The sequence below is a fragment of the Anomalospiza imberbis genome, chromosome 2 (assembly GCF_031753505.1).
Source record: "Anomalospiza imberbis isolate Cuckoo-Finch-1a 21T00152 chromosome 2, ASM3175350v1, whole genome shotgun sequence".
Lineage (NCBI taxonomy): Eukaryota > Metazoa > Chordata > Aves > Passeriformes > Viduidae > Anomalospiza > Anomalospiza imberbis.
The window spans coordinates 31,910,292-31,929,588 of record NC_089682.1 but is presented as its reverse complement, the minus strand read 5'-3'; the positions used below and the strand labels follow the sequence as shown (position 1 = coordinate 31,929,588).

Here is a 19,297-nt window from a genome sequence, read left to right as displayed (position 1 = left end):
TGTTGTTGTTTTTTTTGGTTGGTCTGGTTTGCTTTTGTGTGGTTTGTTTTTAGCTTAGCTGATGTAAAATCGGTGATTAATTGATGTCATTAATCAGTACTACTGTACATTCAGATTTGGGCATTGACTGCATTAGGTGATAGCATTTAACATTCTTTTGATCATCTGGGAATGTGAAGCTATTTCTTTAAAAGTCTGTGTTTCTTAGCAGTCACGCTGTACACAAGTGCAAGTAAGACAACATTTTCCCCCCTTTCTCTTGTTCTGATATCTGTCTATCGATCTATCTGTGTATTTATACACCAAGCAAATAGAGATTTTTTTTTTTCATTTCTTTGCTTGAAATTCTCCACAGAATTTGAGGTTTAGGTATGCAGGCATGCATCATAACAAAAATATCATTTGATACTTGGCAGCAGAACAACTGGTTCCTGCCTTTGGTTCAGGCTACTGTCAATTTGCAGCCTTGGTTTTAGGGAGGTTTTTTTTGGGGGGGGGGGGGGTTGGTGTTTTTTCTTGTTTGTTTTTTTAGGTTGGTTGTTTGTTTGTTTTTTAAAGCCACTGAAATGACCGTCATTGGTCAGGGGCAACTTACCCTGGTGCCGTGAGAGCAAACAAGAAAACAAATAAAAGCTACGTAAGTCATGTTGCCTATGCTATCGGTGTTCTCTGACTTAAATACTTTGCTAGAAAGAGAATAATGCTGCCTATAAAAAAAATATTACCTGAACAGGAGCTAGGATCTAATTTTTCAAGGTCTGGGATTTTGTTACTTGGGCTTTTTTTATTCTGCCTTTTTTATTATTACTATTTTTTCTTGCTATTTTCTTTGGGGCAGACAAATATGAAATTTCCTGATCTTCATAGCAATTAGAAGGTGTTGACACATCTCTTTTATAATATGCTTTGTTTAGGCTGTCTGAGACTCAGCTCCTAAATTAAAAAGCACCCATTACAGGCTGGTTTCTAGAGAGTTGATGAGTTAAATGAATCACCTGCTGAAGACACCTCATTCTCCTGATTGCCTGCAGCTGGCTCCTGGATAAAATGTGCACCCTCAACACCTGGGGCAGGTTTCAGTTGCTGAAATATCCAGTCCTCAGCACAGTTCAGCTTTTTGCTCCTTGCAAGGGCAGTTTGGAGCTGGCAGATCACGTAGGACTGGTAGATCCACACATCTCTGAAGCTGCAGGTAGGAACCCAAATTATGTGGGCAGGGGAAGTGTTTTTTGGTAAATTTGGTGTGTAAAAAGGTTGCCAAAATAATGCAGGTGCTTCTTTCCTCAGTGAAATCTGAAAAGGTGCAAAGTTTAATTAGTTTCCTGCTGGGATTCTTCTAGGCTGACCTGAAAGGAAAAACTTAAGGATTAAGAGGGCATTTAATTTTCTGTACTGTCTGGATTTATCTATCCCAACTTTCTGTGTCTTTTTTCTTACGTTTTTTATTCCTGCTGGGATTATTTTTTATTTCTTACTCTTTTTCTTACTCCTGTACCTTTCGTACAGCTGCATTTCAGACTCCACCTCAGTTTCTTCACTCACTTCTGATTTCAACTAATTTCTAATTATTTTATCTCTTACTTGGGTGCTAAGGATCTAAATTATACACAAAAGGAAACCAAACATGTCATATTGTAGAACTGCATTTTCCCTGATGTCTGTGAGCAAACCCCCCCCCAACAAATACTTGATAGAATCATCACAGAATCACAGCACGGTTTGGATTAAAAGGGACCTTAAATATTGAATTCTGAGGTCGGTGGTAGTGGCTTTCGTGTGGGAGCAATCCTGGGATGTGTTGAATTTTGGAGGTGGAATCGAGCTGGGGAGGAAGGCGCAGAACCCTGGGGTGTGGTGCCAGGGGAAAGAATCGCCCTCCTGTTGCTTCTGTCCTGGCACAGATTTGGTGACTGAAATTGGGTGATATTTAGCACATTTAGCTGAGCACCAGAGCGTGACTGGACAGCAGTTCAGGACCTGCAAGGACAGGGTGACTGTCACTTGGTTGTGATGCAAATTCAAAGTTCCCCAGCGCATTGGGCAAGGTCGGAGTGAGCTCTCTGTCCTGGCCATTTATCTGTGCCAGCTGTAGCTCAGCAACTTTCAGTTCAGATTGATTGCAAAGGCGTGATGAGGAAGCTGAGAGGCAAAGCGCACAGCAGCGTTTGGTCGGTGCCGTTTATAGGCAGCAGGGGAACGCCAAAGCTGGCTTTTTTCTTCTACAACATTATTATTATTATTATCATAATTTACTATTATTATTATTATTATTATTATTATTATTATTATTATTATTATTATTATTATTATTATTTTAATTTACTGGGAGCACCTGCTGGACGTTTTAAGGCTGGAAACTGGGATCCGACAGTGAAAAAAAAGTGAGGTGCACAGAGCTGAGAAGGAGGTGCACAGCCCCGGGGTGTGGTGTGCCCGTGGAAGGCTGCAGGGCAGAAGGGAAATGGAGCATCTGCGTGCGTGTCCCGGCACAATTTTGTGTGCGAGGAGTGCGCCGGACTCTGCGAGCATCCCCAGTGCTGGTGCATAGCTGGAAAGGCCGTGCGGAGCACCTTGGGCAGGTTACAGGCTGTGCAAGAAAGAGAAATTGTCACTTGATTGTGGGGTGAATACAGGTTTGAAAATGTAAGGGTTGTATTTGCAAAGGTTTTGTCCTCGTTTATCTCTCCAAGATGTAGCTGGAAACTTTTCAAGTTATCACTTGGCAGGGGGAAGGTCAGTGACAGCTTTCCGTGCTGGCACATTTTCCTCGTCTGGGTTTTAGCTGGAAACGATCTGGTTTAACTTGAGACTCCGCCATCCCGGGAATGTTTTGCTACCTGTAGCTGAGAAGGGAAATAGCCAGCGCAGCGCCGTGGTTGTGGTTTACACGGGGGCGGTGGATTTGTGTTTCAGTAGCTTTTCCACGGGAAGAGCTGCTGGAAGTCGAAGGTCTGACACTGAAAAAGCCGCAGTTCCCGTTCAGCGCCGCGGGAGCATCGCTCGGGGACTGGGGCCGGGGGGTCGGGTCCGGTCCTGCCGCTGTCTGCTGGGCGGGGTGCGGGTCCCAAGCCTGCGGGATCGGGACCGGGACCGGGACCGGGATCACGGCCGGGAGCGGGACCCGCCAAGCCCCGCGGGCGCCGCCTGGCGGACACAGCGCGGCGGTGCAGAGCAGGGCCCTCCGGCGGGCAGCGGCGGGAGGACAGCGCGACTGGGGCTTGGATCAATCCAAGTTGTTTGGTTTTTTATTATTATTTATTCATTCGTGCTCACGTTGAGCCTCTCAGTGAAGCCAAGAGATAAAGGATTTCCTGCCAAGGGCTCCAAGTGACAAACTGAACCCATCCCAAAGCCCCTGAAATAATTTGGAGGGTTTTTTTTGTAGCTTAGGCAGGGAATTATTTTTGAGGAAAACCCCAAATTAAAAAATATGGGGTCTGAGGGGCAGAGAGGGGTTCTGCGTTGAATTAAAAACACATTGGGAAAAGTAAGTCTCTTGAACAGCTCATATTCTCTCCCAGCCTGGTTTTTGTGTGATTTGCCCTTGGGGATTTTTATCCTTTGGGGTTAAAATGAGCTGCCAGGTGCTGAGCATGACAGAAAATAATGGGAAAACTCTCTGTGTAGTGCCGTAACACAAAACAACAACAGACTGGCAGGGGAATACTGACAATTTATTTCACAGAGCATTGCAGAGTTTATTTTGATCTAGCTCTAGTTTCATCAAAAAAGTATCATCCTCTGCTTTTTTTCCAAAAAAAAGGTAGCAAATATTCAGGACAATAACAGTCAGTGCATTATGCATGAAATTTGGGTCTTGTTTTAAAAAAAAAAAATTAATTGTGAAAACAACTCTTTCTTGGTTTGCTTTTATCACTTCCAAGCTTTTAAGTACTTAACCTTTCAATAAAGCGTTCTCCAAGGATAGAAACAGAACATGCAGGTGATCACCAACAGATGCTGAGGTTTAACAACATCTCTCACTTGGCAATGACAATCCACCAGGAATGGTTCAATACAGCACCACATCAAAGGGAGAAGTAACTTAGTTCTCAGAATACCTTCAAATCCACCAAAATCTTGCAGTTCTGCAGAATAAGACAAGCTGTATTTCACAGACTTGAGAGTATCATGGAGAAGGACAGGATTTGGGGAAGGTAAGAGGAGGGGCTTATTCCACTTACACTCATAAAAACCCCAGGGAGATGCAAAGGAATAAAGTCTTGATTTTAGGTGGTGCTTTTTAAAGCATCAAAATTCACACTGTCATTAGCGACATGTTTTTTTCACATAGTTAAGTTGGCCACTTTTGCCCCCAACTCTTAGACACTAAGCCCAAACTTCAGGGTTTCCAAATGCCACTGGCTTTCAGCTTAAAAGGAAAGAGCAGTTCCAAAACAAGAAGAAACTGCTCAGGGCTGTTTCTCTCGTGGCTTTAGGTGTAGAATGTGATGTATATCAGCATCCCCAAGACTGCCTCCTCCTCTATTTTTTTTTTTTTTTTTTTTTTTAACTTTTAACCTCTGTTCTGAGATTTCAGGTTAAAGCCTTTTGCATTGGAAAATTGCTGATGAGAGCCTCTGCCTTCAGAGCCCGTCAGCATCTGCTGCAAGACCATCACTCCTTTGGAGGACACGAATGTGCAGCTTTTAAAGATCCTGCTTTTACAGCAAGAAGCAAAGGTCTCCTTGCAGGAATAAATTAAATCCCAGGGCTGCTTCACCTTCCAGACTATTTACAACTTCTTCACCCATGGGCACCTCCTGGGCCCAGAGAGGGGGAAGCTCCCACTGCACCACCACCTCCTCTTCCAGAAGGGAAGCAAGGAGTGACTGCAAATGCCACTTGGAGTGGCAGGCACTTCAGCCGGATCCCAGCAGTGATGGTGCCCATGGCATTGCCTGTCACAAGCCACCTGGGCTCCCAGCAGAGAAGAGAGAAGGAGAAGAGAGAAAAAAAGGGAAAAAAATAGAAATCAAGAACTGCTGCCAGCAGAGACCAATCTACAGCCAATGCTCAGGATTTGTCTTCAAAACTCTGGCAGGACATTCCAAGAAGGCCATTCCCCATGGAGCATCCAGGCTCTGGGGAAGGAGGATGGGACAAGGAGCAGGTGCCCAAGTGACTGAGCCAGTGCAAGTCCTTCCCTGGCTCTGAACTTCAGTAGGGAAGGGCAGCGAGAATTCCTCTCCTAGGCAAGCTTCTCTTCTCCCAACAGCCTCCTGTTGCATCAGAGCTACAATTTCATTGCCCAGGAAAAGGGGAACGGGGGAAAAACAAAAGAAACCATAACAAAATCAGCACTTCACAAGAACATCACAACATTCAGCTACACAGTCGCTGCACCAGGGGAAGGACTGGATTAGGGAGAGGGGGAGAAATGGGACACAGGTCCAACATGTTGCTCCCAAAACCCCCCAAGGGGACTCAGGCTCTCACATCAAGATTCAAAGAACTTCAGCCGTAAGGTTGAGGATTTAATGAACACAGTATTTCCACTCATGCCCTGGAAAAATTACACTCAAAAAAAAAAAAAAGACAAAAAAAATTTCAGATTTTCTACATATTTACAAAAACAAGCCCCCCAGCCTCACAACCAGGGAGGTGGAGCAGCCAGTGGTGGGGAGTGGGAGCGGGTTTCTGCCCGAGCAGCAGTTCCTCAGAGGTTCCCATGCCCCGGGAAGCAGGAGAGCACGGCTCTCACTGCCGGAGCGCGCGGGGCCGCAGCAGAGCCCTCAGCTGAGCCGGAGTTTGGTGTCCCGGGGATCCGTGGGCGTCACCATCTCGTTGGCATAGCCGTTCTCGGAGCAGAAGGACAGCTCCTCTGCGGGCTCCACACCGTTGTTGATCTCTGGGAAGGGCAGAGGAGGCAGGGAGGTCATCACAGGAGCTTCCCCCCTGCAATCCCAGCATGGCATCCCTCTGATCCCACAGGGAATTAGGAACACGGCTCTCATTTACAACCGGTTCTGATCACGATCTGCCTCCAGTTTGGAGCTCAGCTCCACATTTCAGCCCTACAAAATCCGGGCACCACCAGAGGCAGAGCTGGATCCCCTCTGCCATCCCCTCCCCTTCCCCCTACACCTGATGCCATTGTCACAGGCTGGGCAAGCCACCTGCGGGAGAGTGGCAAAGTACCTGAACCTAATCCTTACCCATCCTGGGAAAGGACTGGCTCCTCCAGTCACTGATTTCACTGGGAAAAACCTGCACCCACCAATGTTTTAATGGTGACACACCCACCCTCAGCAGGAACAGTTGTTTCAGAGGCACAAAACTTCAATCTGCACCCCCCACCTCTAAGGGATTTTATGTCTGGGATGTTTTATGTCTAGGACATATTAGGGAAGCTTAATTCTGCTGTGCCAAGCTGCTTTCCTTGTCTGGACTCCCTGGATTTATACCTGATTTTCACCACCTCTGGCTGGCATTTCACACTGTAAGCAAAGTTGCCTTTTTGCTCTGTCTGTGCCCAGAGCACTAAACCCTGATCCCTGCTGGGCATCTCCAGACCCTAAATACAAAAAAAGAAAACCCATAACAACGCTCAGGGGGTGGGGGGATTATATTCACATTCCTTCAAAGGTGAGCTTTCCAGCTTCATGCACCACATTTAACCTTTTAAAGCTAAACATTTCCATCTTTGCTCACAGTTTTGCTATCTTTTTTTTAGAGGTGGCTTGTGATGGACACATTACCAATGTGTTCCAACAGAAATAAACTCTGGGAGGAGCACGAGGATATCAGGAATGCCACAACCTCTAATGCCACTGAATTCCGGGTCTACCCCAACCTCATCACCATATTTGTGGTCACATGTGCCATTATTAGTGGGTTTTATGGCCTTTGACAATGGTGAGTGCAGAAGATGCGAGATGGGATAACCCGGGATGCTAAATGCAGGATTTCTGAGATATCAGTGCTGGGATGGACCACAGAATCACAGAACAGTTTGGGCTGGAAAGGACCTTAAGGATCATCCCATTCACAAAAACAAACCCCCCCAGCCTGACAACCAGGGCTCACAACCAACAGCCCCCATGAGCCATGCCCATATCCCACAAGCGCAGTGCAGCAAGGTCAGTCCAGTCCCCTGCCCCACAGCAGGAAAAGACCCTTGAACCAGGAGCAGCTCCTCCCTCAGTGGGGTGAGAGCTGAGGGAGGCACCCAGCAGCCCCATCCCTACCTGAGAAGATCAGCTTCTCCTTCATGATCTTGACGTCCCGGCTGGAGCGGCGGACAGCAGCGCTGAGCATGATCTGCTCTGGGTTGTAGGTCCTGATGCTCCCCAGGCGCCACCTGCAAGACAGGAGTAGGATTTCAGGGACTGGTCTCTCCAGACACTCCAGACACAGGAGCATCCTCAGTGCAAGAGACCCTTTGCTCCCTTGCACAACCCCAAGTGGTAGGAGGATGTTCAGAGATGAGTGACCTCAGGCATCTTTAAGCACCTTGAGTGCCCTAATTGCACCCGGGAATTAGACCCATGGATTCACAAATCCATGAACTAATTTCCACAAGGGCTGCAGCTGTCTCACAGCCCCCTCCAGTTGTACAAAGGAGACAGAGGTGTTTAAACTTTTAGAGGGAACAGAATAAGAGAACCAGCCAAGTAAAGAAACTACAAATTTTCCCTCACCGAGTGCCATGGTCAGGCTTGTGGGAGAAGAGAGCTCAGAGAGAATTTAAAGTTTCTAACCTGAGACACAGCAAGGAAATGGCCTCAGATTGTGACAGGGGAGGTTTAGATTTGGTATAGGCAATATTCCTTTCCCAAAAGGGCTCTCCAGCCCTGGCACAGCTGCCCAGGGCAGTGGTGGAGTGCCCATCTTTGGAGGGATTTAGCAGCCACGTGGATGTGGCACTTGGGGGCACTGAGAGCAGCCCTGTGGCAGAGCCTCATGAGGAGGGGAAGGTGGGTTGATGGAATAGGGGAAAACACGGCCTGGTGGGCTCAGCCAAGGCAGCTGTTCCCAAGATCCCACCACAAGGGGATGACCTTTAGGCCAGGCTTCGATAGCCCACACCCCACTGCGCCATTAGTAAATCCCACTCTCCCTGCCAGAGCCAGGGATGCCCTACAACTAGTTGATAAAGAAACAGCAGGGATTTAGGGTGGCCTATGAGGTTTCTGATCTGCTGGCACCATCTAGTGGCTTACCCACACAAGAGAAGGTGATCAAAACAATCACCTTCTCTTCAATTTCTAATCCCCTAGCCAGCCCCAGGAGCAGAAGATTTGAGGAGCCCACCAATCTCCAGCCTGGGTCTACAGCATCAGCACTATCAACATCCACAAAGGAGGTTCTGCAATTTTTTTCCCAGGCAAATGTAGCTGGTGTCAGTTTTGTAGGGTTTCCACCCCCTTCCCAAGTCCCAGTGCTCAACAGTGGGTGACCTGAATCAGGCTTTGACCAGGGTACAGATGAAGGCTACATAGAAAAGAAGGGGTGGGAAGGCAACACGACACAACTCACAGACCCATGGACAGAAGCAATGCAGAGGAAGCACAAGGAGGCAAAAACACTGAAGTATAAAACAATATTTTTTTCTATCATCATCATCTAAACTGACCTGGAAGAACATATTTTTTGCTTTAGTATCCCCTGCAGGCAGATCCGACTAAGACCAATGTGATTGCAAGATCTCGCAGGATAAGACCCTCCTTAAACTCTAAATCAGGTCCCAAACACATTGGTACAAGTCTTTTCTTTGCCCACCACACCAGGATTTTCAGCATCAAGTCACTCTGTGGCCAGAAGTGACCTCTTACCCACAGACCCCAGCTATCCCAGGGAGGACACAGGTCATTCTGAGGCACAGAGAGCCCAGCCTCAAACATGTGCAGGGACCAAGGGCTTTTCTCCTCCTGCCAAGAGGAGCAAGCACTGCTCTGTGCTCTCCACCTCCCGTGATGGCTGTGAGCAGACCCAGGGTGGGAAAACACACATGAGGAGATGACTTCTCCTCTCACAGGGATGCACTGCTCCCTAAACCAGGGAGAGAGTCACCCCATCTCTCAGGGGTGCTTTGAAATATCCTCTCAGAAGAGCCACCAGCACATTTAACCAGGATGCAACTCCAACCAACACCACGTGACACACTCTGTGCTGTGGTCAGAAGCCTCTGGATCTCCAAAAAGATGGTTGAATAGAAAAGAGCACCTCTCCTACCCCCTTGGACTCTGTTGTGATGGACCAGGTTTGGGACAGCAGCGTGCAAAAAGGCCAGAGAGACAGCAGGAAGGTCCTGTTCTGGGAGGCTGGCGTCAGAGCAGACCAGACGGACACGGGGTGGGAACAGACTAAAAAATACTGGGACAACAACACAGAGACAGCATACACCGGGTTAGGGCCACAGCCAGACCCTGGGGCGGGAGGGGAGATGCTCAATGCCATGGAGAGGGGGTGGCACAGGGACAGGTCGAGGAAAAAAATGGGCTTGATCAGCACTGAGGTGGTAAGATGGAGCAAGCACAGAGCCAAGCCAGCTGCAGAGTCCCCCTCCTGTGCCGGCTCCTGCCTAAAGCCTGCCTTCTCCTCATCCACGAGCAAGGGGGAGGCGAGGAGACCCCCTAACCTCCCTGCACCCACAGGAGGGCTCAGCCCAGCCCTGCAGCCAGGCCCTGTTCTGGGGAGATGTCATGAGGCCAGAACACCAAAGCACCTCATGGACACCTGCAGGGGCTGACCCCGACCCCAAGGCAGGGGTTGGGGGCAAGCAAACCCTCAGGAATGCAACCCCATGGCACAGAGCAGGAGCAATGGAGAAGGGAACACGTGAAGAGTTCGGTCCGAGTGGGGAGGCGGCGAAGGCTTTAGTGCAGACAAGAGCCAGCGCTTCCCTCCAAAGGGGTGGGAATCTCTGGTGAGGGAAGGGCCAAAACTAGGAGAAATCTGGGATTCTGACTGATGGAGCTTCAAATCCAATGCCCCAGGCTCAGTTCTCTCCCCTGCTGCAGTGCTCTTTGTTTTCACACTGTATTTCCAGTTCCACAGTGGTGCAACTCGGGAAGATCCCAATTGATGAGCCAAACCTTTCCAGTTAGCAGCCCCATTAATTCAGAGAATTAATTAGAGAAGTGCTACTTTATATAATTGAATAGATTCCATGATTTTCTTTGGGATAGAGGCTGGTCTCAAACATTTCTGCTAGACACAGGAAGGAAGGGGATATTTTGCATGGGTTTATTTCCACAGAGAAAGCATTACATCCTCTGGGAATTACAATTACAGTGTAATTACTCCCCAGTTACAGTGTGCCCTGGGACCTCAGAACTGGGCTGTTTTAAAAGGCACTGACTTAGATCATTGCAACAGAAGGTCACACTGCCTTCAAAACATCCACTGGCTTCAGCATCAGACTTCCCTGGTGCTCATGGCTAAAAACTATGCAAAGTTCACACCCTCACGGTCCCCTCCCGAAGCCAGATGTTGGAAAGCATCAGAAAAGCTGCATCCTGCCCTGACCATCTGCAGTGAAGCCATAGCAGAGAGGGAGAAAGAAAGAAAGGAAGATTGAATGAAAAAGAGAAAGAGGAGGAAAGCACCAGAATTACCTGATCATGTGATAGCTGTGAGATGCCAGAATGCAGCAGAGAGAGAAAGAGGAGGAACATGCACAACAGTCAGAGCAGTAAGAAAATAAACAAGGCAAAGAGGCAAAAAAAGGTTAGTTAGAAGTCATCACATTTGGTATTTCCCCTCTGGAGAGGCTGCCATGATCCTGTCACTGGGGCTGGAGCAGAAGAGCAGGAGCAGTCCCTACCATGGCTGAGGAGAGAGAAGCCATGCAGAGGACAGAGCACGAGCACATCGAAGCAGTGCCTCTGCTCCCACCCACCCCCTCCTCCTTGCATGAAGGAAGCAGCTCTGGTTTGCCCCAAAAAAGACTTGGAGAAAAAAACCAAAACAACCAAACCAAAACCAACCAACCAAAAACACACCAAAAAAATCAACCACGACACTGAAGGCCAAATGCCAAGCCCCATTCCCCAGAGCTGAATTACATCAGCAGGTGGTAGTTGGGCAATTCTGCTCTGATTTGGTTTTGACATATCCTCAACCCCGCCAGCAACTCTTTCATGTGGTGGAGAAACTGCAACATCAGGGAAAGGGGTCTGTCCTGCACAAGGGTCCTGGAAGAGCAAGTCCTTTGCTGCAGAAAAGTCCAACTTCCGGAGTAGAGCTTCTCCTTCTCCTTTCTAACTAAGCAGCTGATTTGATTTGCAGTATCGTAACATTTCCCACAGTAACTCCCTGCCTGTGGCAGGGATGTCGGAACTAAATTATCTTTAAGGTCCCCTCCAACCCAAACCATTCCATGATTACGTAATATTTCTACATCCAAACAGGAACAAACTGATTCAAGAAAACTGTAACATGTTCTTTTTGAACACTGCAGTGGTGGAATCTCAAAATCCCTCTCCTATTCCTCCTTTAAAGCACTGTAATGTCTTTCTCAACATCCATTTCCCTAAAGCATTTACAGTTTCTCTTCCACATATTTCAGGAGCAAAAGCAAGGCATCTGACACTACTAATTAGTGATCTCTCATTCTTAAAACTGCATCCAATTCTCCATCCCATCTTGGGAGAGGAATTATTGTTTGCAAGGATTTTTTAAATGAATATTTCCCCTGCTATTGCAATCCAAGAACTGAGGCTCAGGGTACTCCTTTCTCCCATCTCCACCCAAAATCTGGACAAAAACACAGGTCACAAACACACAAGAGCAGAGCTGTAACAAACTTACTTCTGGAATATAAAAACTCCTACAATTACAAGAAATGAAATGAGATCAGATGTGATCCAGATTAGGTGGTACTCGTCTGGAGGCTGCAAGACAGAAAACAGGAGCAGACCTTAAACGTTTGGGTTTGTGCAATCACAGGGAGACCACACATGGCTGCAGTTACCACTGAGGAGCAAGAAAAGCACAGAGCTGCAGGGGTTAGGTATAAATCACAATATTTATGACCTTCCTAATGCCAGGCTGTCATCCAAAACTATCAGGGAAAACTGCAATCAGGAACAATTTGAAACTCTCCCTCCTTTTTGTGTGCTGACATTTTCTCAGAGCTCTCTGAGCTGAAAGTTTCCTATCTCAGCTGAACCTCAGGGTGAGGGCAAGATGCTGTTTGGCAATCCAAGTCTGGGGGAAAATAGGGAAATATATCCATGTAGGGTCCATTTTAAGTGCAGATGGGACCTTTTAGGCACAGCCCCATGCTGTAAATGTGATTTCTGTCCTTTCAGGCACTGGTAGGTCTGGTTCCAGTTGCCAATCTAAGTGGTCATCACACGAGCTGAGCCCAGCTCAGCTGAACCATCATCACTGGGTCTCTGCTTATTCTTGTCCAGCAACAGGGTAGCCAGCGGTAAAACCTGTCCTCAATTTGGGATTCAGAACAGGCAAAAACCTCATTTTACAACTTGGCCAAGACACAGAGGGCTGCTTTGCTGGTTCACCTGTGTGCCTGCTTCTGCTGCAACTCTTAACAGCTGCTCAGCAGGTCTGCAAAGGTGTTCTTCCAGGGAATGCAACGCAATCTTTAAGGATCCCACCCAAACCGATGGGATTGTGCAAAAGGAGTATCAATTCATTACCATCTCAGGGCTCAGCTGGACAGAGCAGGGAAAACCATCAAGCCCAACCAAACCTCCCTGGACTATCTCTCACCTCCACACCCACCCACTGCATTTCCTCCTGCCAGAGGCTCCCAGCCCTCCCAGGGTGGTGCTTACCATGAGCCAGATGGGGAAAGGCACCTTGCGGAGGAGGTGGGAGCTGTCGGAGGTGACCGAGGGGACGCCGGCGCACCAGAGGATGGAGAACAGCCAGGGCTCGTTCACCGTGTACAGGTTCACACTCAGGTTGGCCATGGCGTAGTTCCTGCCAAGGCACACACAGGGTGACATGCAGGACCCCACCAAACCTCATTTCTTGCCACCAGCCACAGCTAGGTTCATTTGGTTGGAATTGTGAGAAGTAAAAGTTTCAGCAGGGCATGGGCACCGCGTAAGCAACGCAAGGGCACTGCAGGCCAATGGTTTGGTCCTGACAGCTTTCCTCACCTCTTGGCTGCTTTCTGGCACAGGCCACAGACCATCTCAGATGCTTCCCCAGCAATGATGGACATGGTGTGTTTCTGGAACAACCATCTCATCACGCTGATATGAAATTAGCATCTGCCTCAGACACCTGGAACATTTCGGGGGCAATCTGCCTAATTAAACACTGACAGACCTGTCTCCAGCATCACCTCCTACAACTTCCACACCCTTGTTTTGGGGACAATTGCAGAGTTACAGCTTCCAGTCTCCCAAGGTCATTTCCAAGCAGCTAAAACTGCCAGCTGGGATCCAGGAGCTGCCAGCAGCAAACCAAGCACTGGCAATTACCTGGGACCCAGATAATTCACATAAATTGCTCTATTTCCTCATCTGTGAAGCAGAGGCATCAACAATCCCCCTCACACAGGCAGCACAGATTAATCCCTGCAATTTAATACTGGCAAAACACTTTGAGATGGAAGGTCACACAGTGCAAGACATGGACTTCTCCCAGCTCACAGCAGGAACAAGGTGCTCCAAAGGGGCTCTCAAGGGCAGGGGTGCTTGCAGCAATGTTGCATCCAGGTGCTGGATTTGGGGAGAATTGAAAGAACTGTGTTAAACCAGGGCTGCAGCAACATCTGACTGGGCACAACAGGGTTCAAGAAACATTCAGGCGACAGCTCTTATTTTGGAGACAGCTCAGGTGGGGTCGATGGGAGATTGGGGCTGATGAACTGGGACAGATGAGTGAGTGGACACAGAGCCCTCTCCATGGGACAGAGCAAACAGGAGGAAAAATAAACAGGTAAAGCACATCCTTGGTGTTAAGGGTGAGGAGCTGGACTGCCTGCTGGCAGCCATGGAAGGACACAGCTGGATCACCCCAAACAGGGCCACACTCTTAAACAGCTGCAGGCTCAGCTCTCCCCTTCTTCAGCTCTAACATGCAGCCAGACAGCTCTTTTGGAGATATTTCTCTTCTGCAAACCTGTTTAATTTAAATTTTAAAAACCAGAAAAGCCCAACTAGAAACAATCTGCCCTCCCTGGGAAAGGGGACAAAGCTGGGAGCTAAAACACCACACAGTTCACATACAGGCTCAGGCAGGACAGGAACCTCTTGCTGTGCCAGGGTCATTACAGAGGAGAGCTGATCAATCTAAATAGATGATATAGGACAGGAGTTTCTCTTTCTGCAAAGAGAAATTTCTGAAAGCACATCCAGACGTTGGGCTAATCAAAATTCCATGCTAGCAGCTCTGGAGCAGACCAAGGGAAGCAAAGGGCAGCTGCTAATGAGGATGAAGCAGCACTCAGAGGGAACTCAGTGTGAAAGGCCTTCACTTTTTCCCACAACTGTGAGTGCAATAAGAATCAGCCAAATCATACATTTGTATTTCAAAGAGGCTCATCATGTCCTGAGACAGCACATAGAGTTGTCAGAGGCAGCTGTGCACTCCCAGAAACAGCCTGGATTCCCCACGATGGGTAGGGAAAAGCTTGCACAGCTCAAGCTTTCAAGAGCAAATCTATCTGGAAAGATCCCCCTGTGCAGCCAGAGAGGCTGGGATGCTGAGGGCTCTGACAGAGGGCAGTACCTGACATCCTCGTTGGTGACCTTGGTGTACCGCAGGTTGAGCTTCACGATGCCCTTCTCCCTCAGGCGCTCTGCGTCCAGCTTGAGGCCAGAAGTCTGCTGGAAACCAGGAGCAACCCGCCTGACCAGCTGCCTCTCCGTGTCTGGCAGCCACATCACCTGTGGGGGGAGCGAGATGGGGCACAGGGTATGGCAAACGTGGCTCCCAAGTCTGGGAATGTGCCAGCCCCGGGCATGGAATTCCCTGAGCTCACACCGCGATTCCAAAGCGCATTAAATCAACAGCTCACGCTCAGCTGCAAGAGGTCAAGTGGGTCACTGAATCACAGAGTGGTTTGGGTAGAAAGGGACCTTTAAAGTCATCTCATTCCAACCCCTTGCCATTCCAACACCTTTCTCTGGCTCCAAGCCCCAACCAGCCTGGTCTTCATAACTCAGTGACACTCATCTGTCGGGATCTGTGATATTAAGATGCTCCCGAGATTGTAGAAAGTCTCTGTCTTTCAGCCCCGCTGCCAAAGAAGGGGTCGTAATTCATCTGTGCTGGTTTTCAAGGTTATTTATTTCTTCTTATCTAAAATATTTTCTCTCTGACCTGCAGCAGGTCTGTCTTGCAGGACAGTGTGCAGGGCTCTGCCCCTCAGTGGGATGTTACAAACATTAGATACCAAAAACTACGTGTGCTATATTTACAATAATGTGCCAATATCTATCACCCATGTTGAACAGTGTGTCCCCAGCCTAAACCAATAGAAAAATGCCAACACCACAGTGAAACATGGAGGGCATGAAGAAGAAGAAAAAGGACAAGGAAAACGCCCAGTTTCCTCCATCTTGCCTCCTTTGAACCCCTTACCTAGAATCCTAAAATTCTACTTTTGCACCCGTGCTACACTAATTACTACTTATATCAAACACTCAGAGCTTGTAATTCATCCTGTAAGATTTAAAAATCTTTTGCGTGGACAGATCAGAGACAGTGTCTCTCAGGGCTCTGTACAGGGGGGTTCCTGACCCCCTGCCAGGGTCCCAGACCTTCCAGGGCAGCCAGAGGGATGCTCTGGATTCCCACACTCATCTACCAAAGCATCAGAGCAGCACAGAAGCAGCCACGTGCATTTTCAACAGGGAACCAAAGACCTGAGGGAGAAATCCCTCTTCACATCCCCACATCTACGTTTGAACGACTTTTCTCTTGCTCTTCACCTCCATCTCTGTTGTGGCCTTAGTGGGGGCTTTAAAAAAACAGAAGGAGAACCAGTTTCCTTATACCCAGAGAGAAAGAACCTCTGCTGAGCTGTACCAGGTGCTCCATTCCAACCTCTGTGCCCAGCACAATTTCCAGTGATGCCCCACTGGAGACACACAAGGGGAAACCATAAAGAAACCTATTTTGGAGATATCTCCAACCCCACAGAACTCACAGCCTGCTGCCGAATCCCCGATGCCAGGATGGTTTCCAGGGTGATGTTGATGTAAGTGCTGTAGTAGGGATGAGCTGCTGGCAAATCCTGGAAGTTCAGGATGAGGGATGTGTTGTCCTTGATCACCTCCAGCATATCTTCCAGCTTGCAGACTGACTGGTTGGCAGCCTCCAAGTAGTCAGCCCTTGAGAGAGACCCCGCTGTCCAGAAAGGGTCATTCTGGAAGCAAAGCAAATCCCAGGATTACTGCCACAAAGCCCAGACCCACCCAGTGCAAAGACTTTCTTACTTTTTCTTTGTGGAGATGATTGTCCCAAAATAAAATTCAAAAGAAGGGGAACGGTGTACAACACACTGTTTTTTCTGTCTTTTTTATAATCACATTAAAAAAAGTGATTATAACAGGGGGGTCTTGAAGTTCATTGTGGTGTCAACCAGGCTTGGGGCCCCTTTTTCCAGAAGGGGCACAGAAAAACAACATGGCTTAGACCAAGCCTAAGTTTAGGAGAGATAGAACTAAACATGTCCCATGCACACTTGGTCCAGCTGCACCACACCACCAAGGAGATGGATCTACACCTTCCACCCTCGAAGAGGACCTGGGCAGGAGCTGTGATCCCATGGCTCCATGGCACCCACCTGCAGGAACCACTCTCCAGCGTTGAGCTTTTGCAGGTCAGTCCAGTTGAACATGGAGGAGTGCTCGTAGGCCCGCTCTGGAAACACCGCCTCCACATTGGTTGTTCTCCTGAGAGTCTTGTCATGCATCAGAAAGGGCACCCCATCATAGCTGCAAACACAGACCCTGTTACAGGTGGAGGAGGGAAATTCCCCATCCCACTCCAGCCTCTCTCACATCAAAATCCTTGGGAAGGTCTCAACCAGCCTAAAAAAAACCCCAGCATCCTCAAGAGGGAAGTCTCTCTTAGATACCTGCTGGGTGTTGGCAGTCACTCCCACACTGACACAACACTGTCCATGCCTCATCCGCTTCTCCCCATTAGCCCCTCAAAAATGTAAAACTCGAGTGGCTTCGACAAGAACACCCACCCTGAATGCTCATTCAAAGCTTCTTCAGCTCCCAAAAACATTAGAGGTTTCCCTGGATGCAGGGACACACAAACTCTCCACAGCAGATCAGGAGGGGAATTTTCAAAGCCTCTCACTCTACATGTGAACATCAGGCTTTCAGCAAGATGCAAGGCTTCCAAACTACCGAAAATGCTCTGAAATTGCCTTCTGCAATTGAAAACTGGTTTCATGCCCACATGACTTAAGTTCATGCTTAAAAAAAGGAAAAAAAAAAAAACCCCACACTTCTCAGATTAAACAAAGCAGCCAAATGCATGCCCTTGGGTTTTTAAGTCATCTGGATATTACAGAATAATGGTTCTGGAAAGCATAGAAAACTCTTTAAACTTTCTTCCAGTCCATTTTCTGTGATCAGATCAGTGGTGAAACCACAAAGGATAGTGACAGTTTTTATCAAAGGCAGGGGAACAGTTGTCTGCACCCAGGAATCAGGACAAACCTGGTAGCAATGACATTTTCCAAAGCAAGGAGCCCATGTTCCTAACAGGAGACTCAGAAAAAGTCTGAAAAGAGGATGGGGTGAAATAACAAATCCCATTTGAATTTGGAAACAACCCAGAGCTGTTTCCCAGAGGGAAAATGAAACCCAGTTTTAGAGGATGGAGCAAATGTTGCCTCAGCTTTGTCACTGCCCTCAGAAGTCCCTTCTCACAAAGGTCACTGGCATCTTTATTTGCTATTTCTGGCCTGTGCTGTGCCAACTCCTTCCCCTAGCCCAAAGCAACCTGCTGACATGGCAATCCCACGCTGCTGCAGTCAAAGGGTTTAATAAATACAGTTAAAAATAAAATTAAAAAAAAACGCTAAGCAACTGCAGAATGAAGAGTGTGAAGTGTTTAAAAGTGCCAGGAGCTCAAGTTTAACATCTCATAGAAGAGCACTGCTAAGCCTTAACCACAGTGCAGAAATCCTATGGGCCACTTGACATTTGCTCCCTCCTTTCCAATCCTTCTCTCCCAGCACCACTCAGGGCTAACCACAGGGTCTTGGCAGGTCCAGGTTTGAAGCAGTAATTCAGAGACAGCTTTGGAAGAAGAGATGTGCAAGGGGGTGGGGGAGAGAGAGAGAGGAACAGGCAGCAATTCTGGGCTCCTGCTGCTTGGAGCAAGGCTGGCTTGGGTTGTGTTTTTCCAACTGGTTTGGGATGTGGGGTGGGTGTGAAGCAGGATGTGATGGCTCTGAGTGGTGTCCAAGCTGCCCACCCATGCTGGTACGTGTCTAGAAGAACCTGGAAATATTCCAGGAGGGATGGACCCATCCAGTCACAGGTACAAAGAGCATCTTCCTGATGAATAAGGACAACAAGGGGTGTTGTGCTGCAAACCCTCCCTGAGGGTGCTGCCAGCTGCACCAATATCCCACTTCTCAGTCTGAAAGTCAATGGAATCCTCTTTTTCTGAAGGCACTTGAGTCTCTAGGAAAAGGCTCAGGAAACTGGGCCATCAAGGGCATTGTTTAAGCCTGGAGTGCTCCTCTGGGATGGCTGATGAGTGGCAACAGGGAAGGATCTTGGAGCTTTTCCAGCTCTCCTCCTCCCAAAGCCCACCATTCTCCTTGGCCAGTGTTAATGGATTCAGCCATGTGAGCCAAGTGCTCATCTGGGAGCTCGATACTCAAGTACTTGTGCCCTCGCAACAGCTGATGAACTCATTTTGGGAAAAACAAGAATTGTATAACATACATCCCAATTCATACTCCATCCTTCCACAGTGACCTTCCACTCATCAGTGGGAAGAAATTCCTTCCATTTTAAAATCATTTTCTCTCCAAAAAAATTACACAAAGTAAAAAGAAAGCAATTAAAAAGAAAACTTCCTTCTCCCAGGCAAAAGTATCTGTCCATCAACACAAACCTCCAAAGCAGTCAGGGAAAAAAATAAAATACCTGCTTTGAGTCTTTCTTGTAAGTGGCACTGGGACAAACTGGGAGCAGGAAGATTAAGGAATATTAAGGAACTATCAAACTCCTGGAGCAAAGCACAGCTCTGGAAATAACCCCCTCTAAATTCTAATTTTTCTTGTCCACTCAGCTCAACATTTGCCAGCAAGGAATGACTTTCTGACAGTCATCAGGTTCCTCTTTCCCTAAAGATTAAGGCCAGAGGAAGAGGAGAAAGAAGGGCT

General features: G+C 48.0%; 1 protein-coding gene across 4 annotated transcripts in view; it reads right to left on the bottom strand.

Moving 5' to 3' along the window:
- Nucleotides 1-3,653: 3,653 nt before the first annotated feature.
- Nucleotides 3,654-19,297, bottom strand: part of GDPD5 (glycerophosphodiester phosphodiesterase domain containing 5) — a 105,330-nt gene continuing 89,686 nt past the window's right edge. For 3 of the 4 annotated variants that reach the window (XM_068180452.1, XM_068180450.1, XM_068180453.1), the window contains exons 10-17: nt 16,721-16,871; nt 16,082-16,300; nt 14,659-14,816; nt 12,750-12,897; nt 11,758-11,840; nt 10,563-10,577; nt 7,191-7,303; nt 3,654-5,851 (exon numbers count right to left, since the gene is read on the bottom strand). In XM_068180452.1, coding sequence (XP_068036553.1) covers nt 5,736-5,851; nt 7,191-7,303; nt 10,563-10,577; nt 11,758-11,840; nt 12,750-12,897; nt 14,659-14,816; nt 16,082-16,300; nt 16,721-16,871 — 1,003 coding nt within the window. In that variant the 3' untranslated portion in view covers nt 3,654-5,735. The remainder of the gene's footprint in view (nt 5,852-7,190; nt 7,304-10,562; nt 10,578-11,757; nt 11,841-12,749; nt 12,898-14,658; nt 14,817-16,081; nt 16,301-16,720; nt 16,872-19,297) is intronic. The other variant, XM_068180451.1, reaches the window with a different exon arrangement.